Here is a 27,371-nt window from a genome sequence, read left to right as displayed (position 1 = left end):
TACCCCCACAACCCTGCTCTGGATAAGAATTTTTCAAAGATAGATGGATGGTCCAAGTGAGTAAAAGATAACACAAGAACTAGTAAAACATATTCTTTTTTTTGTCTAGCATTATCACAAGTGCATAATCTGTCAACTACAGATGCATGCACCATTCTCTGTTAATATTTTCTGTTAATTGATGATTTCTTTTAGAATTGAACTTTTCTGTTTAATGGCATGTTATTGGCTCCAGTGTTCTTACTCAATTTTTCCTTCACTAGACTGTCCCCCCAACCCCCCCCCCCCCCCCCCCCCCCCCAAATATTTACTATGCTGCCTATGTTTAACTTAGTAAAAGAGATCTCTCTCTGGAATAATCTAGTTTTTGAGTTTAAGCAATGCATAATAAATCTTTATATCTCTTAATGTGGAAAATGTATGGCTCTAGGAAGTAACTGGTCTTTACAGAATAATGAGAGAACCTGTTTCCTGATTGGCTAACATTATTCATTTTTAGAAAAATAAAATCACCTGAGCATTTACACTTCTTGTTTTGTCTCACAATCCAGCATAGAAAGTAATCATATACTGTACAATTTTAGATGCTCAGTTTTCAAATATCGACCATACTCTCTTCTGTACTGAGATATTGTTTTAATTACTTACATAATAATGGAACAGATTTCATATTGCAGGCAGTGATTTTTTTCATACATTAGTGCCTTCATCTGGCACTGTTGTAGATTTTTCACTGTACCTTAAGGTATTTGAAAAAAATACTAGAAATGTGTTTCAGCAGTAAATCCTTATGACGTGTCAGGGTTAAACTTGACAGCTCCTCTAAGGCATTCTTAACAGTTCCCATTCTTAAAATGTTATTAGTAATCATCGTCGAATGGGTGTCCATTATGTCAGAAGCTTAATGGGTCAATAAAAGTCAGTTATTTCAGAGCAGGCGTCCTCACATGCATTTTATCTAATCACCTGAAGAATGAGGACATGCAGCAAGGTTGAAGTGTGTTTAGGAAGGCATGCAGAAACTCCTTTTTTTTTTTCTTCTTTATCCAAAACTGTATAAAAAGAGGAAAGCCTGCCCTAGTGGTTGAACCACTAGTAAAGTGCATTCTTTTTGGGCTGTGCACTCTCCAGTCCCTTTGCTACATCTTCAAGCTCTACATACAGACTTGGCAGTCTTTTCATCCATGGAGCAATTAGAGTGGGGAGCCAATGAGAGAGGAGCATGTTCATGTTGCTACCATGCTGTCTGATCTTGCTTTGCTGAATTTACTGTCCCCAGCTGATCTCGCCCTTGGGGATTTTCATCATTTGCTTTTAGCCACTCTGAGCATGAGGAGCAGTCTTCAGTAATTGTGTTTTCTAGTTACATATTGTCTTGTGTGTTTTTAATTTTCCAAGCACATAATGCATGCATATCTTCATTTTTAAATTCTGATTCCTGTTTAATTGAAGTTCCAGTACCGCTTCTCATTTAGTACCATCAATGCCCAACTACCACCCACCTTTCTATACCAATCTTGCATGATTTCAGTGAGGCAAGGGTTTGGTTCATATTTTTTTTCTTTACATAGGAGAAAGACTGTATTCGTTCCAATGCTTCCGACCTTTTCTCTGGATTTACTTGTACACTGAAAGAGAAAAAAAAAGAATTACTGTAGTGTTGGCAGAGTGCTGAGATGCTGTGTGGTTTTAATATAAAGTAATTAAATTTGTCACTGCTGCGCTTCAGCTGATAACTGCCTGCGAATAGCCAAGAACTAGAATGTCTGATGTCCAAGTTGCTGTTATGTTTCTTTCCACCCTCAAAACCTAAGCATTTTAATCTGTCTTAAGAAATCTACAGAGGTCATCTAAAACACTTGTTCAGTAAACTGGAATTCCAAATGCCTCTCTGGAGGCACCCTCAGAAGACGCATATGAGACTGTCACTTCTGCAGCTATGTGGAGTCCCTTCACAGTTAGAAGATACATTTAAAAAGTATGACAGGCCTAATGAAACAAGCACTATACTTAGCCTGATATATAACTGAAATGAAGGTAGAGTTTATTAGCAACTCTGCACTAGCCAGTTGTGAGTGAGTGTGCCCTGTGATTGAATGGTAACCCATGCAGAGAATTTCTGCCTTGTGTCCAAAGCTGCCAGGATTTTTATTGACTTGTCCTTCAGTACTGGACTGCATAAATAGGGTGGAGGATAAAAAGGCACAAAATGTGTTCTGTAGGCATGGAAGATTACAGTTTTTATGGTTTAATTTTTCCATATGCTTTCAAGAACCTTTATAAGCCATAGTGCCATCTTTATAAACTCAATGCAGCTGTTCTTTTGTCAGATTTTATCATTTGCAATTGCTAAAGAAATGTATAACTTACATAGGTACTTCTGAATATATATGTTACTGTTTTATTATACTTGCTGTGTGATTGGAAAAAAAAAAAAAAAAAACTTTAATCCTCTTGCTTCCCTTTGCGCCTACATTAACTTTCAGTAAGAATACCATAGACTTGGTAAACTACGAAAGAAAGTCTTTTATGTAATATTACCTTTTCAATCTTGCATCTCACACTGACATACCAGAAAATACGACAGCGGCATGCCCTTGTGTGGAAGGAGTTTAGTGAATGCAGGGAGAGGAACAAGATTCTGGTAAACAGTGGCCTAAAGTGATGTAGGCAAGACCCCAGTCCAAATGTTTGTAACAAGGGTGGTAGAAGCAAGATAGTCTCAACTTTCAAATGTGGCACTAGAGAGTTTTTGCCATTTACTAAGTGGTAACACTCCTCAGCTTCTCTTGGAAACACGATGTTAGAGCTCTAAGAATGGACATAAAGCTGATTATTTAATTTCACATCATGTTCTGAGTGTGAAACAATGGACCTGCTCTTTGTCGTATTATGGAAATTTATAGAGTTGTGAGAGATTCCCAGTCCCATGTACATGGGTTTTATGGAATTAATGAAGTACCATGGTGGTGTACCCATGGTGATCTTGTACAGTAGATGGTTCAGCAGAGTATAAGGGAGAATTCTGTGCAATTTGGCATTTGTGAAGTAGAAGGTATGTCCATATTTCCAACTCTTGATTATGACTTGGATGATCAACACACAATTGGAGAGTATCCAATTTCTGGATCAATGTCATATCTGCTATTCACAGTAATGTTTTGCAGACATTATTAAAGGAGTCAGGGTAAGAATCTCCAAATCCAAGGTCATGGTTCTCTCTAGGAAAACAGATGGAGGAATCTCACATAAGTAGAAGAGTTTAAGTACGGTAGTTTGGGGTTGTATTCACAAGTTGAGGGAAGATACAATCGTGAGGCTTGTCTATTATTCTGGTACAGCAGAGGCAGGTGAAGTGACAGACAACTCCTAAAAAGAAGCTCTTGCTTTACTGATTCAGTGCAAGTCCCTTCTTCACTTGTTACCCAAAGCTTTGAGAGTGACTGAAAAGTATAAAGGTACAGTGGTGCAAAAAAGTATTTAGTCAGCCACCAATCGTGCAAGTTCTCCCACTTAAAAAGATGAGAGAGGCCTGGAATTTTCATCATAGGTATACCTCAACTATGAGAGACAAAATGAGAAAAAAAAATCCAGAAAAAGAATTTATTTGCAAAGTATGGTGAAAAAAAAGTATTTGGTCAATAACAAAAGTTCATCTCAATACTTTTGTTATATACCCTTTGTTGGCAATGACAGAGGTCAAACTTTTTCTGTAAGTCTTCACAAGGTTTTCACACACTGTTGCTGGTATTTTGGCCCATTCCTCCATGCAGATCTCCTCTAGAGCAGTGATGTTTTGGGGCTGTTGCTGGGCAACATGGACTTTCAACTCCCTCCAAAGATTTTCTATGGGGTGGAGAGCTGGAGACTGGCTAGGCCACTCCAGGACCTTGAAAAGCCACTCCTTCGTTACCCGGGCGGTGTGTTTGGGATCATTGTCATGCTGAAAGACCCAGCCACGTTTCATCTTCAATGCCCTTGCTGATGGATGGAGATTTTCACTCAAAATCTGACGATACACGGCCCCATTCATTCTTTCCTGTACACAGATCAGTTGTCCTGGTCCCTTTGCAGAAAAACAGCCCCAAAGCATGATGTTTCCACCCCCATGCTTTACAGTAGGTATGGTGTTCTTTGGATGCAACTCAGCATTCTTTCTCCTCCAAACATGACGAGTAGAGTTTTTTTCATCTGACCACATAACATTCTCCCAGTCCTCTTCTGGATCATCCAACTGCTCTCTAGCAAGCTTCAGACGGGCCTGCACATGTACTGGCTTAAGCAGGGGGACACGTCTGGCACTGCAGGATTTGAGTCCCTGGCGGTGTAGTGTGTTACTGATGGTAGCCTTTGTTACTTTGGTCCCAGCTCTCTGCAGGTCATTCACTAGGTCCCCCCGTGTGGTTCTGGGATTTTTGCTCACCGTTCTTGTGATCATTTTGACCCCACAGGGTGAGATCTTGCGTGGAGCCCCAGATCGAGGGAGATTATCAGTGGTCTTGTATGTCTTCCATTTTCTAATAATTGCTCCGACAGTTGATTTTTTCACACCAAGCTGCTTACCTACTGCAGATTCAGTCTTCCCAGCCTGGTGCAGGTCTACAATTTTGTTTCTGGTGTCCTTTGACAGCTCTTTGGTCTTGGCCATAGTGGAGTTTGGAGTGTGACTGTTTGAGGTTGTGGACAGGTGTCTTTTATATTGATAACGAGTTCAAACAGGTGCCATTAATACAGGCAACTAGTGGAGGACAGAGGAGCCCCTTACAGAAGAAGTTTCAGGTCTGTGAGAGCCAGAAATCTTGCTTGTTTGTAGGTGACCAAATACTTATTTTCCACCATAATTTGCAAATAAATTCTTTAAAATCAGACAATGTGATTTTCTGGATTTTTTTTTCTCATTTAGTCTCTCATAGTTGAGGTATACCTATGATGAAAATTACAGGCATCTCTCATCTTTTTAAGTGGGAGAACTTGCACAATTGGTGGCTGACTAAATACTTTTTTGCCCCACTGTACATGCATAATTGGCCAAAATTTGTATTTCATGCATGTCATTTGAGTAAGGTTGCACATCTAAGCCTAGATGCTCCCAAGTGGGAAGTGTATCGTATGAAAGACGAATCCTGGCAAATGGGATGTGCTAGAAGGATTACATCTACACTAGAACAAGGTAATAGTGGTTTATAGATAGATCTGGCTTTTTATAGAAGCTTGTTTTTTCTTTTATTTGGAAGATTTAGAAAATTGGCTCGTATTTCCATCTAATCGCCTCAGTGGGGTGAGTATTTTTTTTATATAAAGAAAGGACTACATCCTTGTATTTATTACATAGAGTGAAACAAGGGAGAACAAGCCAGAAGGGATCCTACTCTCTTGGGCCCTTGAGCAGGGTCCTTAACCTGAAAGTTGCGCTGGAGTGCTGTGCAGTGGTTGACACTGCACTCTGGCCTCCAAAGGTCATGTGGAAAAACAATTTCCCCTGGAAGATTAATAAAGTACAGTATGTATGTGTATATAACTGATCAAAAAAATTAAAGGAACATTTTACAAACACATCAGATCTCAATAGGAAAAAAAAATGCTGCAGGATAGCTCTACTGATATGGATTGGGTAAATGTTAGGAACGAAAGGAAGCCACATCGTTTGATGGAAATGAAAATTATCAGGGCTGAATTCAAAGACACCCAAAAATCAAAGTGAAAAAAATGATGCGGTAGGCTAGTCCATTTTGCAGAAATTTCATTGAATAATGTTAACAGGACGGAGTGGTGGCTCTGAGGCTAAGGATATGCACTGGCCATCGGAAGGTTGCTGGTTCGAATCCCGTAAATGCCAAAAGGGACTATTCTGTTGGGCCCTTCAGCAAGGCCCTTAACCTGCAATTGCTGAGTGCTTTGAGTAGTGAGAAAAGCACTATATAAATGCAAAGAATTATTTTTATTATTATTACACAGATGGGGTGACACAGTGGCGGAGTGTTAGCGCTGCTGTCTTGCAGGGAGTCACGTTGCTGATATTCCCTGCCTGGAGTTTACACGTTTTCCTGCTGGGTTTCCTCAGTGTGCTCCAGTTTCCTTCCAAAGATATGCAGATTTGGGGATTTGGTGCCGCTAATATGACGCTAGTGTATGTGTGTGCTTGTATTCACCTTGCGATAAGCTGAGGCATCTTCCAAGGATTGTTTCTCACTCGTGCCCAATGCTTGCTGGAATGGACACATCCCTGGATTTAATCAATAAACATCCTTTTCAGAGATATGGCGGTAAGGTGTCATCGGAATTTAATGGGTGTTCTAGGCAATTCACAACACAGAGAAGCCGAACATGTTCTCACCGTGATAATATCTCGCACTGCCACCTGGCGGATTCCTCTAGATTTACATAAAGTACGTGCGCAAGTATAAACACTTCAACGCTTGCGTAGCAGGAGCATCCGCTGCAGCATGCGTCACGTGGCGTGAAGTATAACTCCAGCCTAAGACGACAGATGGTGTCCTAGGGGATCTCCTCCCATATCTGGACCAGGCCATCACTGAGCTCCTGGACAGTCTGAGGTGCAACCTGGTGGTGTCGGATGGACCAAAACATAATGTCCCAGAAGTGTTCTGTTGAATTTATGTCAGGCGCACATGGGGGCCAGTCAATAGTATCAATTCCTTCATTCGCCAGGAACTGCCTGCATCCTCTAGCCTCATGAGGCCGGGCATTGTTGTGCACCAGGAGGAACCCAGGACCTATCGCACCAGCATAGGGTCTGACAAAGGGTCCAAGAATTTCATCCCGATACCTAATTGTAGTCAAGGTGCTGTTGTCTAGCCTGTAGAGGTCTGTGAGTCCCTCCATGGATATATCTACCCAGACCATCGATGACCCACCACCAAACTGGTCTTGCTGAACAATGTTACAGGCAGCATAATGTTCTCCACGGCTTCTCCAGATCCTTTCACATCTGTCAAATGGGCTCAGGGTGAACCTGCTCTCATCTGTGAAAAGCACAGGGTACCAGTGGTGGATCTGCCAATTCTGGTATTCTATGGCAAATGCCAGATAAGCTCCACCGTGCCAGACAGGGCCCACTAGAGGACGTCAGGCCCTCAGGCCACCCTCGTGAACTCTGTTTCTGATCGTTTGGTCAGAGACATTCATGCCTGCTGAAGGTCATTTTGTAGGGCTCTGGCAGTGCTCATCCTGTTCCTCTTTATAGAAAGGAGCAGATATCTGTCCTGCTGATGGGTTAAGGACCTTCTACGAGCCAGCAGGGCCACAGGTCGTGAGCATGTAAGCTCAACCCTGTTGGAACCCTGTGCCATACCTGGAAGTGTGGCTGGAAGAAGCTCGTTGGGCACCTGGAGTCCTTCCAGGAGCCCTATAAAAAAGAGCTGCCTCACTTCATTGGGAGGCATGGAGGAAGGATCGGACAATGCCTGAGGAAGATTGGAGGCGGATGGACTGGCAGCAAGAAGGGACTGAGTATTGGTGTGGTGCGGTGTTAGTAAAATATATATGTTTGTGTGTGTATATGTATATATAAATAATATCAAAGAATAATTATCCAATCATCTCGCAGGTGACTTAAGGGTTTTGCAAATTATTATGGGCAGTTTTAAAAATGTCAGTGCCCCCCATTATGTCATTAATAAAAAAAGATGAGAAGAAATTTTCCTCAACCTCCAAAGCGTAAGTGTCATTTGATCCAAATATGTCACTACAATATATCCCTGAATTTGATGTCCCCTGTATAGGGGTTGGGCACAATACCTTCTAAGGAATTTCTATGAATGATACAAAGATACATCCTTGTCCATTGTTTAAAAAAATAAATGCTGCAGAACTGAAGGATGGCATTAGTAGCCACACATTGTTGTCAATTAAACTTGCCCTAGTGGAGTGGAGACAGTATTTAGAGGGTGCCAAATACCCTATTAAGGTTTATGACAGTCAACAAAAACTTTATTTTGGCACTGTTAAGTAACTGAATGCCAGATAATCCAGATTGGCTTTGTCTTTTAGTCATTTTGATTTCACTATAAATTAATAGGGTAGGAAATAAAAATGGAGAAGTGGACGCCCTTTTCAGACTATATGATCCAGATGCAACTTCTGCAGTGCCATAAAACATAATATCTCCCGACTAAATATTAGGTGCCAGTCACTGACTGTCCGGAAAATTTTGCGAGTGAGGTTTTAGCTGCTCAGCCACAAATTCCTGAATCAAATAACGTACCCAAGGGGAAATGCTATGTGCTGTCCAAATTAAGGACTTCAATGTTAAAATGGGCACATTATTCCAATGGGTTTGGTCATCCTGGTGTCTTTTAATCATTAGAATAGTTCAGATATTTTTGATCAGAGAGGATGGGCCAATAATACATAATTTTATTTTAGCTTGTGAAATGTGTAAAAGGTCCTCTCAAGTTACTTCAGCCAATTTGACCCCTTCATACCCTTGGGAGGCAATATCAATTGCTTTCATGAATGATCTGCCTAATTCTCATGCCAGTGCAACAGTTTTGGGGGCTGTCTGAATCTCTAAGCGTGCCCATTCCCAATTTAATCTCCCATCAGCACTAAAGGAAAAATTCCACATAAATTCATTAGGGGTGCAGTCAAATTACAGTACATGGTTTCCCCTTCTCATTCATTTCTGATCAAGGTCCTCAGTGTTTGTCTTGCTTTTGGGGTTTCTTTTTTGAGAAAATAGGTTGTGAAGTGAATCTTAATTTCAGGTTATCAACTGAAGGCTAGTGGCTAAATGGAAAGGATTAATTAGGATTTGGAAAAGCTCCTTCCATCCCCTATTGATTCATGACAGCCTAATTAAATTGACCTTTTGCCTACTATAGAATTTGCAAGGAATGTACTTTACAATACAGCAATTAAAATGTCCCTCTTTCATTGTCGTTATGCGCACCGGTTCCGTTTGTTCAACTTCCCTACCTTTGCTTCTTTGGTTCCTAATGTGTCAAAATTCCTGCAAAGACTGTCAGTTTTAAATGCGAGTTTGAGAGAACTTAATGAAGGTAGAGACCTCTGTCAAACGGTTTGTGAACTGTAAATGCAGGGAGGCCCCAGAATTTAGGGGTAAGGCAGATGATGTGGCCCTCTATGACAGCCGCCTAAGAGTTCAGTCCCTCAAATTAGCTCCCAGGTTTATGGGCCCTTACACGATTTTGAAGAGAGCGAGTCTGGTTACTTACTGTTTAGCCATTCCTACACATTTTAGAATTCTTCATACTATATATATTTCTTGACCAAAGTCAGTTCATTGTAGTCCAAATCAGAATTGATACACATTTAATCAATTTGACGTGTAACCAATCGACAATTTTCGCGCTGATTTGTTTGACTTCATCATTTCTTGGTGCTAGGAGTGGCTGTGTACTCATTTCTTCTGTTGATATCCCTTCGGGATGAAATTCATCAATAAGATTTGGACATGATAAGTCTTCTTTAATTGGGAACTTAAAGTGAGGAAAACGTAAAAATTTGAAGAGATGAGAGAGCAGGAAATGTGTCTGTAAAAAGCATTCACACGAATGAGATGTGTGTGGACCGTGTACATGTTTGAATATGGTTGAGAGGAGTGCGTGACTTGAAACAATCTCATGTCAAAAGTCTCATCTCGCGGGACTTGAAAAAATCTCTTCAAAAAAGTCTCATCTCGTCGCAGGATTTTTTATATAATAGAGAGATATCTTCCTGTGGCACATTTGTTTTTATTATGGGTGCTGCCCATAAGATGTAGGGGTGCCAAGCTGCCATTAGGCACAACAACCGGGAGTGATTATCCCAAATCTATAAAGAACAAAATTGTCCTCTTCCTGGTGGTCCAAGTTAATGGGTTTGCCAAATGAATTACACTTAGGATTACGAGTGCTTCTGTTAAGACTTCTGGCTACTAATTGCTTTCTGTTTCCTGACTACTAAATATGTCATTCAATTTTGCCCCATGACTCTTGCTGTTTTCTTTGATCTCATATCCTAAACTTTCCTTTTTAGACAGCTGACTTCCCAGTTATGATTCTTGCTTTATTTTGCTTACAATTCCATCTCCTGATTCTGCTGTTCATCCCTGTGACCTCCTAGTGCAGTCATTACATGTTCTGTCTGCTCTTACCTCCTTCAGTTTGTAATCATTAGCTATCATCAACCAGCCAAGAGGTCTTGTGGCCTCTTGCTTCTTGGCCTCACTTTCTAGTTGGACAGAGGATCAGACATTCCAGGCATCTCTTAAATTTCTCCCTGTAGATGTCCCAGTATTTCCACAATGGCATGTGCAGGACGTTTCCCAAGGTCGGTCCAGCTCTCTCTACTCTGGAGGTCTCCTGTGATTCCTCATTGTACGCTATCCTTGCTGCCTTCATGGCGCCCCTGTTCTTGGCAAGCTCTTGCCAGTCATGCAACAACATTTCTTTAAATAGCACATTTTCATACAAGCAATGTAGCTCAAAGTGCTTTGCAAAATGTCGGTCCTTGCCACACTATACAGTAGTTTACCATATATTGTGGCGGACGGATCCAGGGGAGAAGCCATGGGATGCACATTACGTCCCCCGGAACACTTGGTGGCAGCCCCCCTGGGTTGCATCGGGGCCACAATTATGTTACACCAGAGCTCATCCCTATTGGGCTCCGTGGCCACCAGCAGGGGGAGCTGCATGGCTTATAGCCCAAGCTCCGGAGACAGCGAGGCTGACCTGGACCTTTTCTTCGATCCCAGACATCAGTCGGAGGATGAGAGCCCAGATGATCTCCCCGGCGTGGTTTTTCCTGCGGAGCAGTGTGGTGTTATGGGTCCACAGCTCTTGTAGCAAAGGCCGTTTTTATTTTAAATAAATAATCGCCGCGCTCGCAGCTTAGGAAGGGGCTTGGTGGTTGTAGCAAGCCGCAGGGCGATCTGCGGTGTGGGCGGTTCTCACCTAAGTGCACTGGTGAGAGACTGCCCACATCCGTGATAGCAGCTGTAGCATATTAGCCACAGGAGCAATGTCCCTCGGTATAAAGGGAAGCGCGAGCTGGTTAAGGGGGAAAAAAAATTGAGAGAAGAAGGAAAGGTGAACAAGGTAAATGAGAGACGGAGGTTATGGGAGGAAGCGAGAGAGAGCGTGCGCCGGTGCAGGAAAATGAGCGAGTAAAGGCTCACAGCAGCTGGGATGGTAGCATGGGTGTTAGGCCGACACCTCGTGCGTAGTAGTTGCTGTCGCTCCCGCAGAGTTTTGTTTGAAGGACGGGAGTAACAGGAAGGCGGAAGATTCTCCGCGGATGGCAGCGGGAGTCTTGACATGGGATAGGGTGTCCTCCACGTGAGAGCCTTGGCCGTGGGAGGGAGTCCCATGTCGTTGTCTGAAGGAGCCGACCGGAGCCGAGGATCGGTGAGGCAAGTCAGACAACTGTGGCAGGAGTAGGCAGAAGGCCAGCTGCAAAAAGGCGTCTCGTCTGTTGAGTAGCCCAGACGGGTGTAGCAGGGGAGTCGCCAGTCTAAAGTGAAGAAACACCGGGTTTATCGTTTGTTTTTAAGACTGCTTCCAGTGACATTTTACCTCGTTGTTTTAAAGGATTGTTTTGTTTGGATTTTAACCTCCACTTTTCTTTTATTGGATTATTTATTTGAATTGTTGAATCAACTGCACAGCACTTTATTTGAACACTTGTTTTGTTTTAATAAAAGCACTTTGCACTTTATAACCATCCTCTTGCTCAATTGTTTATTGCCCCACTGTCTAGCTCATCGGTGACATTACCGACGGTGTTGGGTTCAAGGGCTCCCAAACAGAAGATGGGAGCATGGAGCATGGAGCTGAACCCACATCGTCACAAGCAGCAGGGAAGCCATCCCAGTGGCAGGTAAGGGGGTGGAGGGTGTGTGCCGGCTCCCCACCGATAAAAGAATACAGGTGGGGGTGACGAACCTCCACCCAGATCCCGAGAAACACCAGAGGGGGCCTGCAGAGAAGGTCCACCACAGACACTGACATGCTTTTGGCTGTACGGGAGCTGGAGGATGTCCTCTGACCCATACAGTCCTTATTCCAGGTTTTGGGAATGCTCCAGGAGAGGCTGGAGAAGAAGGTCACCATAGTAGGATGACTGAGACGACACGACGCTGGATTCTCCAGCCTGTGTGATGTGGCGGTACTAAAAAAGGGAGGGCTGAACAAAGGGGTTGTGGTACTGGTTAGTTCTGTGTGCCAAGTAGCCACACATCCAACACATGACGCCATGGTGATGACCGTTTGCGCTGCAGGGGCAGGCTGACAGAAGCGAGTGCTGGCGCCCAGCTAGTAAGTGTTGGCTGTCAAACTGACTTGGCCCGCATACTGGCATCAGTCTCGCGGGTGTCTAAAGGGGCACAGACGGCATGGGGTCCCTCTTCTTCCCATAAGGGGACTCAGACCATCGGTGCACCCAGAGTAAGAGGAGGACCCAGAAAAGAAACACGGGGACTCCGAACAGTGTGCAGCGTGAGCCCATCCATTCAGAGGCAGTGGAGGGCTGCGCTGCAAAGGGGCGGAACCCCCGGCCACCCTCAGCTGGGCGGACATTAGGGCAGGAGTTCCCATCCTGCTTCCGGTCCCGCAGGGATCGCACCAGAGAGAAGTAGCGTTGCTATGACTGCAACCACTGTGGCCATGGCTGGAGGTGTTGTCCATGGAGGACGCCCTCAGGGCAACACCTCCAGGTCTTTTGATCTTTTCGTTTCAGGACGAGCCGTTGTGCCCCACAGAACTCAGCTGAGGGAGGGGCATTGTGGCAGACGGCTGCTCCCCCGGATCCAGTCTCTTTGGCACTGGATCCGGGGGAGCAGCCATGGGATGCACATTACGTCCCCCAGAACACTTGGTGACAGCCCCCCTGGTTTGCATTGGGGCCGCAATTATGTTGCACTGGAGCTCATCCCTGTTGGGCTCCATGGCCACCTCTAGGAGGAGCTGCATGGCTTAACGAGCCCGTGTGGGCTGAAAAGCAGCCACACCTGGAAGTGCAGCCTGAATTAGGTTAATTATCACCTGAAGCACTTCTGGGTGGGCTATGTAAGAAGCTAGCAGCCACCACTCCAGAAGCCAGAGTCTGGAGGAGTGGTGGTCCAGAAGAAGAAGAGTAGTGTGTCTTGTTTTGGTGCTTTGCTTTATTTTGTTTGGTGTGCTTTTGGGACAGTGTACTGCCTGTGGGACACAGGGAAGACGTGTCCCACAGGTGAAGAAAAATAAATCTTTTTGTTTAGTTTTCATGTGCCTCTGTTGTCAGTCTGTGTCGGGTCGGACGCTATATATAGTGCCTTTCACAATACTGTATACTCGCGGTATAAGTCAGGACTTGATTTTACAGTATAATTTCTGGTATTTTATAATGTCAGTCGTATAAGTTGAATGCGGAAAACTCATGTTATTGGTACAAAGGATTATGATATGCTAACACCCACCTGAGAGAGTAACCACCGAGCACACTGCCTTTTTTTTCAATGTGGATGCAGCAATGCGCTGTATCAGCGTGTGCCCCTAACCTCTCTCTCTCTCTATTGAGCCTACGTGATCACACAGTAATATCCAAACTATTCTGAAGCGACATTTGCACCGTTTTGTGTTTTTTGTATTTCACACCCTCATACACTTTTATAGTAAGAGCATCCCTTATCTATGATGGAGCGTTCGATCTGAAGAAAATATGAAGCTGGTTTTAAATTAAACGTCATTGAAGTAGCAAAAAATATCAGTAACTGTGCTGCTGCAACAAAATTTGATGTATCTGAGAAACTGGTGTAAGATTGGAGGAAGCAAGAAAATGTAAAAAAAAATAAAATAAGTGTCGCATTTTTGAACGGGTGTATAAGTCGGGGTCTGATTTTATGATCGATTTTTCGGGTTTCAAGACCCGAGTTATACGTGAGTATATACAGTAATCTCTTGATTGATTGGTAACACTGGATTAATAAACACCTTGACAGATATGTAAGACATTTACCAAGCAAGTTCAAAATTCTCCATTTACACTGACAATTTACTATGTAAGCTATACATTTGCCATATATGCCTTATTTTTACTACTACTATTTGCCACAATAGTGTGATATTTGCCAATTTGTACAGAAACAACAATTGAATACTTTTTTTTTAATATTTAACTTCAAATAAATATAGCAAAAGAAATAACACAACAAAAAGTGTTCTGTTTTTCAAATGGCACCTGACATGTTTTACACTTGTGAAGCAAACCTAGTTGTGGCACAGAGGTTGACGATAACCCTGTTCACAGTTCACTTTGGTTACCTTTTGATTTTTGAGATGAAGCTGAATGTGGCTGTATGTAACTACTGTACATCAGACTAACGTCCTACCCTGCTGATTTCTGCCTAATGCCTGACGCTACTGGAATCGGCTTCACCCCAACGACTCTGCATTCAGTAAGTGGTTTTACAAGATTAAATGTATTTATTGCTTGTATTCTAATCATCACTGATGGGGGTGTTAAATAGAAAATCAATTTGTTGGATAATGTTTTCCATATTTTTTTAGATTATGATTATTCGTTAATCGACACTTACCTGTGAAATTAAGGACGATGTAAAGAGTAATGATGATGATTCCAAGCACTATGGAAACGATGCTCAGAAGTCTGGCGAGCAGTCCCAGCCTCCGTGCACCATCCACATCACCCTGCTGCAAGCTGTACCTGGACTAGAGGAAGACAAGGAGTCACTGGGTGTGTGCATAGAAACTCAATGTTTTTACCATACAATATATACATGAATGTTCATTAAATTATACTCTATAGTACCCTCAAGAGGGGCGAGATGGCATTTCAGGGGTTGCAGCAAAGAGGAAGACTGTATGGCGATTCAATATGTACTGACCGGAGCCACAGCACCATATGTCACCACAGGTCTACGCCAGTAGTTTCAGGGCGGAAGTGACATCCTCACAAACTGGACCCGCAGCTTAGTAATAAACGTGTTTATGTTGTCACAAATCAAACTGATTGACACGCTAACTGCACCAAACCATAACCTTAACAAAAATAACCCCTAATATTAACTATTTCTCTTACACGTTAATCATACTAACCCCTAACCTTAACTTCGGTCCTGTAACTGCTGGCGTAGACCTGCAGTGACTTACTGTATGCTGCTCTGGCTCTGCTGTTGGATTTTAATGGGCATGAGGGGGTTTCACCAAAACTGAGTGGAGTGAAGTGCAGTGCGTTATCCGACTTCATCATGGTGTAATCAGTGTCTTGCAGTGTCACCTCATTTGTAAGTCCTTTATTAATTACTGCTCTTGTTCTGTCATATGAAAAGAATCAAGCATTATATGCACAATTGTTACCTGTGAATGAGTCCTGGAAATGCGCGTTCTCGTGGGTTCTTTGCAGAGGTTTGTAAAGGTGAATAACTTTAAATGGAATTTAGTCTGGTGTTGATTTCTGTGCAAGCCCTGATCGTGAAACGTCGGTGATTTTGAGGTTTTACTGACATTTTTGCCAGGACACAAGGGGGACTGAAATGGATGCAACACCTGCTGCTTCCACTCTGCCTGTCTCTCCTGTTGGCGGTCCTGGCAGTAGTGCTCAATTTTATGAGGCACATCTGATTATGGGTTCTTTATAAGTTAATTTTTATATATTATTTCTTTAGTTTTATATTTGTACCAGTAACGGCGAACTGCACGGAATACACTTGACTTGAGCATTCATAGTTTTCATCCTCTTTCACTGCAAGTTTAGCATTCGTTTGCTCAGAGGTTGATGCTCTTGCTGCTTCCTGATCAGCTCTTCTTTTCTCCACCCTAGTGGCCCGCTTCTTCTCTTGTTTCGTCGGCATCTTTTCGCGTTAAAACTGATTAAGTCCGTGATTGTGTTGCAATTACTTAGTGCGTTTCCTTTAATTTTTCACTTAAGCTGGCACTTAAGTCTTCAATCTGCCTCAAAAATAATTTAAGATATGAAGAGATAGGGAATGAGAACAGCAAAGGTGGTAGGGATGAGAATAGCACCCATACACATGCGCCACACGGCCACCCTGCTGGCCACTGCCGAGGGTTGATTCTACAATAAAATAAGAAGAGGAATAACCTTGGAAGTCAGTTATCACCCCGAAAGCGGACAGCAGATGTCATGTAGTACACGTGTACCAAATTTCAGGTCCATAGGTCAAACGGTTTACGAGCTACAGGTGATTTAAAATCCTGGACGGACAAACAAACAGCCACGGTAGCATATCTATATATATAAAATCCCTATGTGCGTCCAGGTGTCCGTGTGTGGGTGTCTTCTGATGAAGTGCGCATGCGCGGCGCACGGTGTGATGCACGATATTAATGTCAGAGAAAGTTAGAGGCGTTTTACGGAAATACAAACCAGTATTACTGCGAGAGGAAATTAAAGGTACACAATACAGTGACGCATATTACAGCCAGATACAAGCCAGTATTACTGTCAGAGGAGATTAAAGGCATATTACCGACGCGCACACCTGTATTACCGCCATAGAAAATTAAAGGTATATTACGGACGTACAAGCCAGCGGACGTACAAGACCTTCAATAAGGGTGTGCACAAAAAGGCGAGCCTCAAAAGGGCGACCTCAATTGGGCGCAGCGAATAAAGGCGCGTGTAAATAAAGATCTGCACCTTTGTTGCTTTTCACATATTCCAGAGCCATTTGAACTAAATTATCTATGAACGCCTTTATTTGCCGCGCTCAATTGAGGTCGCCCTTTTGAAGCTCGCCTTTTTGTGCACGCCCTTATTGAATAGAGCCGTACAAGACAGTATTACTGTTACAGAAAATTAAAGACACACAATACACGGCGGCAGCCCACGAAGAACGGTCAGCTCAGCAAGTAAACATCAACAAAAGAAAGGCTGAAAGAAAGAAAAATACGACCAACAAGAATGAGGTCAAAGTCCCTTGCCATTTATTATAGACTGTACCTACTGTTTATGCACTACTGTTCTAGCGCCCGTTATTGTAACGGGCTAAATGACTAGTATATATAAAGATAATGCGTATATATATATATATATATATACGTATATATATGTATTTTTTAAACTTTTTGTTTTTTCACTCTTGTAACTCTTCTTTTATATTGTGTAAACCCCTTTTAGATACATTCTGTGTATGAAAATGTGCTGTAGAAATAAATGATGTTGTTGTGTCTGTTTTTGAACTGTTGTGCAGGTGTTACTGGGAGACAAAGCTCGCCAACTGTGTTTCATTGCTTAGCAGAGTGCTGGCACCCATTGTTACACGGGGGTCTCCAGTCCCCCTAAATGCCTCGATTGTTGATCGCGTGTCCTTTCCTCGTGGTGCTTGATGCTTCTCAGGATACTCCAGCCCCTGGATTGTCAGTCGAGTATCTAAACTTCACGGGGTGACTCGTGTACAAGATTACTGAGATTTATAAAGGTAACTCGTTCAATTTATAGCTAAATTTTATGCACGGAGTTTAATTTTTTTTAGTTTAATTTGTTCCCCCGCAGTACTGTATGTGGTTCAAAAATCTGACTTCTTCATCTTGTCACTTTTGTAGTGGGTCCGGTGAAAGGAAAACTTTGTTCTAAAGCAAAGCTGTAAAATAATCCATCTATTGGCCTAAATGTTTTCAGAATTCAAAGTGAGCCCTCAAAAGAAAGCACAGAAACAGTAAAAGATGGCTTCTCTTTTCACTAACGGTATGGATGTGGAAATTTACACCTTGGGTGCGAGCAAGACCCGAGAGTATCTTTGGCATTGTCTGATGTAAACGATGTGAAAAACATCCATGGGACTTAAAAAAAAAAGAAGAACATCCGGTGTTACTCGTGTTGCACAATCCACATGTCAGTTAGCCAGTTGTATGCTTAAACTGTCCATGCTTTTGTAAAACCTTGTTGGTTACTTCTGGAAAAATCCTAAGTGGGAAACACAAGTCACATGACCCTGCGCTTTTGAACTTGAAGAGGCGAGAGTCTCGTTTACCGTTGTACAGCATTGGTCACCATTGGCTTCTATTGGATCATAAACATTTCTATTTGTTTTGCATGAAGACCTGCGATTATTTTTTTTTCTTGGTCAACAGTACAAATAATATGGGGGTAAGTAACACAAAAATATTTTTCTTTGCGTGTCAGGGGCATCAATAACCCCCATCACATTCATGAAAACATACATTTTAATATCACTTGTATTGAATTAAAAAAAAAAAAGGTTAGCGAGGCCTGTGTGCGTTAGGCTAACCGTGGGTGAGGGTGCAGGTCGGCTTGCACAGCAGCTGTGAAGGGGGCCTTGTGCTCACTGATGGCACCAGCTCTTTGGGACCCTGAACTGGATGAGCAGGTTAGAAAATGGATGAATGGATAGTTTTTTCAGTAACGTGAATAGCTGTTTGTTGTTTTTTTTTTAATTCGTGGTCTTATTTTTTTCAGTCAAAACATAAGTAGATAGACTATTTTATGAAGGTGGCTACAATTTAAAAAGCATAACATCTGGTAGTGAGCCTACATGCTTTGTGATAAGGATTGTTTTTAACCACCCCAGAGTTCAACTTGCACGATTTTCCATCAGTACACTGCTTTGTCCATAATCAAATATTATTTAAGGCATACATATAAAAAACAAAGATAAAATGATAATGTAGCCAGTCACGCTTTAGTCAGATGAACTCGTTTGTTAGGAGGTAGGCGGTTGAAATATTTAGACTAAGGGAAGTGTGAAAGAGCCTAACGCAATGTTCAAAAGCAGATGGGAAGAAATGAGGCGAGTGAACGGTGGAGGAGAGTCGTGCCTAAAGAATAATATTTCATAAGCGCAATAAAAATAATAACAGAGGCGGCATGGCGGTTCGCTTTAAAGTCTCAGTCCGGTCTGTGTGGGTTTTCCTCCCACATCCCAAAGATGCACAGGTTTGGAAAACCGGAGACTGTAATGTAAGCTGGTATGTGCATGGATGTGTCCTACAAGTTTCAGATGGATGAGTGAGTGAATGCATGAAATTATTGATTCAATAAAGGAATATTTGTGCTGTTAACTATTAGATAAAGGTATGATGGATGAACAGATATGTGAGTAAGTGAATGAAATTATTGATTCAATGAAGGAATATTTGTGCTGTTAGCCATTAGATAAAGGTATGATGGATGAATAGATGTGTGAGTGAGTGAATGAATTATTGATTCAATAAAGGAATATTTGTGCTGTTAACTATTACTTAAAGGTATGATGGATGAATAGATGTATGAGTGAGTGAATGAATTATTGATTTAATAAATGAATATTTGTGCTGTTAACTATCAGTTTTCCAAACGACTCGGTTGATGTTAACTGGGTTGGTTCTGGTGGTCAGTGTGGGGTTTCTTCCAGGTGGCACACCCTGCCATCGGGCTGAAGAGAGGGGTGTAGTTTGTCGTTTGTGGCCTGTTCATATCTTAATGGCATTTTGTGTGCACACATTTAGGCCACAGGTGGAGACTGAACAGACAGCGAGCGCAGCATTAGCGTCAGTTTGCTCTTCTAGCCTCCGTTCATGGCTTTCCTGTCCTGTCTGATTCCCTGGTGACCAATTAGTGGAGAACCATTCAGAAAACCTGAGAATTTTTTTTGTAAGCAATTAAGTTTTTTAGAATACAGGCAAAGAATGACCACCCCCTCCCAAAGGTTTATAGTCAACTCTTAGTTGAGCCCATGTGAGTACAGATCTACGCAGATGAAGGCCCTGCAATGGACTAGTGCTCTGGATTCGGATGCTTCCGGCCTTGCACCCAGTTTTTCCAAGTTAGGCTCCAGTTTCTTGTGACCCTAAATTGGATGACACAGGTCTGAGAATGCTATACTATGAATAAAAAAAAAATTGGATTGATGTTATATTTGTAAAATGGCGCACAAGAAGATGACCATATTGGAAATGCAAAGTCGTTCTCTGCTCTCCATTTTAACAGTTACTATTTCATTTATCTATAAGTAGCCTCAATCTGAAGTTTAGTTTGTTTGCTCATTTCTTCCTTCCATTAAATTACCTAACTACATGATTTAAGGGTTCGCCTATCCCAGAAGCATTAGGTGCAAGACGGGACCAACATTGGGTGGGAGATACCAGGATCATGCCATGGCAAAGTCAGTCGCACTGGGCCTATGTGACTTGGCCAATCAATCAACTGTAAGACGCACGTTGTCAGAAAACGAATATAACTCAACTCTACAATGAGCAAGACAGAGCCAAGCAAACCAAACCGGAGGAGTTGTACAGTGGAAAAGAGACGGCTGGCCGCACTCTGTGAGATAATATGGACGAAGGTGGCTGATGAGAAGTCACCCACGACTAATGTGAATTTTACAAAATTATATTAGGATCGTATCACTCTAGCGTCAGACCCTGATAATGGTTGGACGAATTGTATTATTCTGCTGTCCGCGCATGCCCCAAAGTTCTGATTTGTGTAGTGATTTTTCTAACCCATTTAATCCAGACGAGGGTCACCCTGAGGGCTTTCCTAGCCAGCATAGGATGCCAGTCCTTCATAGGACGAACACACACGGGCCAATTTAGTGTCATAACTCCACCTAACTTACATGACTTTGGACAGTGGAGTTGGGTTAACCCTCACAGACACAGGGGAGAACGTGCAAACTCCACACAGGGAGTAGCTGAAACACAAACTTGTCTCCTTACTGCAAGGAAGCAGCTCAAAGAATAATAATAGCAGTAATAAATTATCACATTTATATAGTGCTTTCACATAGATGGGGGGGGGGGGCACCTCAACCAACACCAATGTGTAGCACCCACCTGGATGATGTTACAGCAGCCATTATTGCGCCAGTATGCTCACCACACATTAGCTGTTAGGTGGTGAGAGACAGAATGCTAAGTGGGATAAGGGAGCCAGAATGGACACGGCCATGGTGAGCACTTTTTAGCTAGGAGAAGCCCAGGGATCTTTTATGACCACACAGAGTCAGAGCCTCGGTTTTATGTCTCATCCAAAGGACGGCGCCATTTTTACAGCATGGTCTCCCCTTCACTGCACCGGGGCATGGGATCCACATACAGACTACAGGGTAAGCGCCCCCTGCTGGCATCGCCAACACCTCTTCCAGCAGCAACCCAAGCTTTTTCTTAGATGGTCTCCCATCCAAGTACTGGTTAGGCCCGAACACACTTAGCTTCAGGTGGGTTACCTGTTCTGAAGTGCATGTGGTATGGCTGTGCTCTACCACTGTGCCACCCACAATAAAAAGTGCTGTATAAAAATTAAATTGACTTTCTTCTTGAAAGTCTAGGAAAGAACAGGGGTGATGGAAAATGACGTTCAGTCTAATCTACCACCACCAGTACTGACAAGCCAGGCCACGTTTAGGAGTATCTATGCCATTACTCCCAGTCGCTGCTTGCTTTACGGTATGCAATGCTGCTTTCCATCCCGACAGGTTTAGTTAAATAAAGAAAAGCGCCTTCTCCTTGGAGTGAACACATTTCTTTCAATGCTGGTCCCTTTAGGTCTCACCATTTGTGTAACGGCACTCAGCTCATCATGCCAGTAAGGCAGATGGACGGAACACAAATGCCTCTTCCCCCCGCGTTCTGCACCAAAATGCCTGCTGCACAATAATCACATCCATTAGCGTGGGCCCCACCCTCGGCCAACCATTACAGCTTACATTAAGAAATCAATAATAGGAAACTCAAGCCGCAGTGAAGCACGTGTACTAGCAAAGTCCAGGAAGCAGCCTGTCATGCAGCTCTGGAGCTCTCAGTTTCAACCCCTTCGCTTTTAGATGCCTCTCCAGTAAGGGAAAGGCACAACTTGGGATGTCCATTTAGGAACATTTGTGTGAATCCATCCTAAGTACTTACACAATCCAGTGTTTTCCGTCCACACCAAATGAAGCTCAGAGTCTTGACTAGTGACCCAAGGGCTCTGAACACATGGCCACCTAAATAACCTCAGCAAAGAAGCTGAACTGTTCCAAGTCATCTGCCTTGTAATCACAGAACTTTAAAAAGTCTGACTGGTGCAGATCCTCTCATGATTCTGCTCATTCGAACAGGTACCCCTACAGCTCTGGAGTAATAGGCTGGGGCCATTAAAGTGCTAAAGTCTGGTCAGGAATACCCTGCAACTGTCATGCAGTTCTTACCAGTGACCACAGAGTAGCAGTCTTGAAGGTCTGACCATGACTAGCATGCAGTGGTCTTTGAGATTTGACCAGAATCTTCATTCTGGAGGTCTGATGTCATGGAGGTTTAATCAGTGGCCTTCCCAGTTCTGGAAGACTCACCATGCAAATCAAAGGTCCATCTCTCAGCAGCAATATAGATCTACTCAATGCCTTCCATAATTCTAGACGTTTAAATATAAGCATGTGAGAGTTACATTGGACGTCTTTAGTGCCACCAGCTTGGACAGCTTTGAGGTTCTTGAGGTTTACTGATGAACTGGGTTTGATTCTCGTGGAGGTCTGGCCTTGAGTACTACACAATTTTCTTTGGGGTACCACCAGACTCTTCACTCCAGAGGTGTAGAAGCAAACTTAATGCAAATGTCATGTTTGGTGGCCCTCACAGAAGTTAACATACAAGCAAGGAACGATAATATTTGAGGTCTAACTGGCAAAAGAAATGCGAACATCAGTGACTGCTTCATGCTACTATAAATCTGATGAAGAGCAACATGTGATCATCATAGAGGGATAACTGTAAGCAGGACGTGGATGGTGGTGGTCAACTGTCTTAAAAGTCAGATCATTATTAGCAGTGTATCGGCCTTGAGGTTCTGACCAGGGCCTTCACATTTCTGAAGGTCAGGCCACAAGTAGCATTCAATGGTCTTTGAGGTATGACTATGAGGAGCATGGAAATGTGCTAAATGTTTGGTCTGTGACCTCACAGTTCTGGATCTTCAACATGCAACTGAGATGGAGATCTAACCTGAGCCTTCATATTTACTTATATGCAGGACTTATAGTGAGTATGTAACTGCACTGGAGGTCAGACCATGAGCCTTTATGCGTCACATGTAAGAGGCCTGACCATCCCCACTAGTGTTACTGCCTTGGAGGTCTGAGCTGCCCCCCTCCCACTCTGAAGGTCTACGGTACCTGACAACGGTAGATTTCCTTCCCATACCCCTCACAGGTTTGGAGCTTATCAGCTAAACCCAAACAAACTGATCATTTCCTTCTGACTATTACACAAATTCTCTAGTAAACTACAGGCCAAGACCACTGGCGGGTTGACTTTATGATGTGCCATTTGGTGCAGCCAGTGATGCAAACTATTTTTTTTCATTTTTTAAACTAAACAAAACCTGGAGCTGGACTGAAGATTGTCACTGTGAAATAATCAAAAATTTAAATTTGCAGCAATCAAAATATCCCGCTATATGTCATAACAAAACCGGGTTTTGGTGGTCTCCAGGTTAGACCCAACAGTCCTTGGAGGATGTGAGGCACTTTGTATTCTTGCCTTGTTATTTTGATGTTTTCAATTTATTGCTGTCTAGTGAGTCTGCTGTTTTTAAAAGAAAAAAGTAAATATTTGTCATCTGCACAAAGAGCTTTCACTTCTGTAAATACAAAGCTGGACTTGAATTGGTAGGATCAGATAGCGGGCAGAGCGTGATAAAGCGGTGCAGGAAGGCTGACTTTGAGCAGGTGTATGGGGTGCCACACGCAATGGGAGACCTGAGCTTAAACAGCACAGCTGTCAACACAAGGGGAGCTGGTCCACCTGGATGTCCAGGCGACCACTACAGTATCACACGGGATGGCTGAGTCAAAGTCAGAGCCTCAGACAGGAAGACCATCAGGCTCTGACAAAGGAAGGGTGGGTCACCATTGCGGTGCCACATCGATTATCTGCATCACACTTAAGACCTTGCACATGGACATAGGTGGGGTTATGCATAAGAGTCCTACTTATGAGGATCAAATGCCAAAACACTCACATAGAGCAGCGAGATCCAAGAGAAAGGCCCAGGTCATGCTGTCGTTGACCCTCCGTGATTTCTGTTAGGGTCTCAGTCAGTAAGGTTACATTACTATAAAAGATTATCACAAGGTCGCTGCATGTGTCCCAAGTCAGACTGACTGCCACCATGAGGGTTTCACTCAGCAGTAGCCGTGCTACAGCAATTTTTCAATCATGTAATGCAAGAGCACCAAAAAACAAAAACCATATACTCGTAACACCACAAGGGTCCTGCAAGGCAGAGCAGGGTCACTAAAACAGGCCCTCTCACAATGTTAGGATCCCCGCAATGGTCAAGTTACTGCTGCCGTCTTACCCAGCAGCCTGTCATTCCCTTATCAAACAGCTGGACAGCTACAATACCCCACTGTAAGAAGGTGGTGTCAGCACAGCAGTCCACCAGAGGATCAGATGGCTGCTAAAGGTATTTTTAAGAGGACGCCGCCTTCTGGAGAGACCTATGCAGGCGATCGGTAAAACTTCAAGTGTGTCATACAAGACTGCGGGATGACTACTGGACTCCTAGTGATGAAGACCATCAGTGCACGTGACACCTGTGCAGTGTGAGAGACTCCGTACACACGGGTGTGGTCACCAAAGATGTCCAAGCAGGAATGACACTATTGAGCTACAACGGACTGGATTTCGGACTGGTAAGGCTCTGGCTTGAGGTGGGTTAGGTCACATTAACTTTAAATAAGCAAAGAACATGGACGCAGCAACCACTGGGCAATCTGCGTAACACTAGGCAGCAGGCGGTTATTGCAAATATATTTGAACACTGGCTCATCATTTGGTAAATAGGAGGGCAAAGTTTATCAGGGCAACTTAAAGGTTTTTCTGAACCCCTCTATCACTATATCCACATATCACTATCTCCTTTCTCAGTCTGGATACAAACTAAGCATGCCAGAAATAAGTAACTGTAAAACAAAAAACAGCTGGCCAAAAAATAAGTCCAAAGATGGACACTAACTGGGCCAATCCAGCTGCCATCCAGCATGGCTTCATTCGACTGGGCATGCAGTGTGAACGGTCCCAAACAAATGTGCTGGGTCACCATGAGAGATCTACAGTACAACAAGACTATATTGCTAAATCTGTTGCATGGCAGAGGACAACTTGGAAAGGCGAGGATGCTGCATCAATCCATGCCAGAAAAGCCAAATTTGTAATCATAATGGAGGGATGTTCATTATTACAGCAGGCCCAGGACATTAACACAGTTCAATACAGGAAGGTGGGCTCACTTGAATAACATGGAGATTAAAACACGCCCAGTCTTTTAGAGATGGATCAGTTTAACATTCCCATGTTAAAAGCTGGGTTACCTTAACAGCCATTTATTGGACACTTAGTCACTATAACACTATAACAGTGTCTTAGGGATGGATCATTATAATGGCCTCTTATATACTGTGAAGACCAGTTCTTAATAACAATCAAATATAATAAGGCCGAGTAACCATAACCATCCAGTGAAGGACGACTGACCTTTAGAACGCCAGGTCACTTATTAGCAATAAAATTTCAGAAAGCCTGGTTCATCATAAAACACCAGTACTGGAGGGCTCGGACATTCTAACAGTCCAGCAGTCAACAGTCAACACAGGAGAGTTGGGTCACCATTGATAAGGGCTGAGTCACTGCATCAGTATAAAACCAAAAAACATGATTCACGAACGTTGCACCATTTTAAGATGATACCTCAGCTATTGTAATTTCATTAAAGAAGAGTTAAGTTACAGTAAATACCCAGTACAAGACAACTGGGATTAGGTCACTTTAACAGTCCCAATACAGGATAGATGGCTCACCAAAATCACCCAGTACAGAAGGTCTGGATTATTATAAAAGTCTCTAGATGCCCGCAATATTATAGCTCTCTTATTCAGGCAGGTTGAGTCCTTATGACAGTCCAGTACTGGATGGATGGGTCACTACAGTAAACTGCCACACGGCACTGCACCCATCCAATACTGGCGGTCTGGGCTACTCTGACTACTACAGTGCCTCTTCAGCTCCCATTACTTCCAGTCACTTAGTCCTTCCTTAAACAGCTAAGTGACATCTCTTAACAACTCAAATCAAATGCAGAGGTGGTCACCAAAATTGTGTGCTTTATCTGGGCTCTGGATTAGCTATTCCAATTAATGTTACTGTGGGAACCACTGCGCCCCGACCCCCCAGTGATCCAAAAAATACTTGATCCTTGTATTTTAACAGCCTAAGCAGGTTGGCAGCTGCATGAATCAAAGCTTTCTGGCATTTCCAGAATTCATGCCAGGAGACGAGCCTATTGTTTGAATGATACAAAATTAAAGATTTTATCTTTACTTAAATAAACTTGACTATAGCAAACATATTTAGCAAATGCATACTTTTAGGAAAACTTTACAGTTTCCACTTGTATTGACCGGATTTGTGCCGTCCTTTAACGCACAGTCTGCTTTGGAGCCTGGAGCTGGTGGTGGATGCGGAGGAGTTCGACTCTCCCCAAGTTCTCAGGATCCGCACTTCGATTTTCAGTGCTTGGCCTGCCTTTCGCTCTTAGCCAGACTGGTCAACTGCTTCAGGCAATAAACGGATGTGCTGATTGGCTGCTGGCCACAGTGCGGACCGCTGCGCACAGAAACCCCCAAAAGCGCACAACTCACCATAATGGAGTAGACGAGCCCAACGATGTTGACAGGCCAAATCGGACAGAAGCACGATAGGATGGCCAGAATCAGGTAGTCCCTGGGTCTTTGATTTTCCTGCGCCGTGTTCCCGCTGGACGATGCCCGCGCCAAGCTCCCTCTGGAAGGAGACAGCGGGGGGTCCCCGAGCTGCCCCGAAGAGCTGGACCTGAACTGCATGCCGTGTCCATTCTGGTCCGGCTCTTGCATGCTGACCGAATACGAGTCGGGCGACTTGAGACCGTTTTCGCCTTTCGGCTCAGAAGCAGCGTTTAAAAGTTTGTCCGTTTCCTGAGAGTCGGCGGGAAGGCTCGAGCCACCGCCCCCCAGACTTTCTTTCTCAAAATGCGCGTCCGTGTTGATGGCCATTGTCAGACGAACTCCGTGGTGAACCACCGCTGGGCTCGGCGACTACTAAAAGCAAACGAGACCCTGGAGAAGGAGGGATGTGCGCGCCGCAGAGCTGCTCCCGGACTTACGTAACGTGCCTCATAGTGCTTGAGGGTCCCCTGAGCCGCCCAACCACTCCGGGGGGTGTTTGCGTGACAGCCTGGGTCCCGCGGCGTGCGTGCGTGCAGGGGAATCCCTCTGGAAGGCGGTTGGAGCGGGGGAGTAGCGGAGCCGAGGGATGCTGCCCTGCCGTACACTCCGGGGCGCCCTGAACCCTCTTCGGGCAGGTGGTGATGCCGGGACGAGTCAGCGAAATGAATCTGGAGAGACGGCCAGAGAGGGAGGGAGAGATGGTGGAGGA

At 43.7% G+C, this 27,371-nt stretch overlaps 1 protein-coding gene across 1 annotated transcript; it reads right to left on the bottom strand.

Annotated features, from left to right (window-relative positions):
• Positions 1-295: 295 nt before the first annotated feature.
• trarg1a (trafficking regulator of GLUT4 (SLC2A4) 1a) lies at positions 296-27,371 on the bottom strand. Its single transcript, XM_028808324.2, has 3 exons — positions 26,600-27,371; positions 14,540-14,672; positions 296-1,628 (listed from the first exon to the last, which is right to left on the bottom strand). The coding sequence occupies exons 1-3, from the start codon at positions 26,987-26,989 to the stop codon at positions 1,618-1,620; spliced, it is 534 nt and encodes a 177-aa protein (XP_028664157.2). The 5' UTR covers positions 26,990-27,371; the 3' UTR covers positions 296-1,617.

Source organism: Erpetoichthys calabaricus, chromosome 8, assembly GCF_900747795.2.
Source record: "Erpetoichthys calabaricus chromosome 8, fErpCal1.3, whole genome shotgun sequence".
NCBI classification, from domain to species: Eukaryota; Metazoa; Chordata; class Cladistia; order Polypteriformes; family Polypteridae; genus Erpetoichthys; species Erpetoichthys calabaricus.
This window is presented reverse-complemented; position numbering and strand designations above follow the sequence as displayed.

Excerpts from the sequence above, each read along its gene's own strand:
- trarg1a (XM_028808324.2), bottom strand. The coding sequence starts at position 26,989 with ATGGCCATCAACACGGACGCGCATTTTGAGAAAGAAAGTCTGGGGGGC. Across the intron at positions 14,673-26,599 it reads GGCTCGTCTACTCCATTATG|TCCAGGTACAGCTTGCAGCA; the intron begins GTGAGTTGTGCG and ends GTCTTCCTCTAG.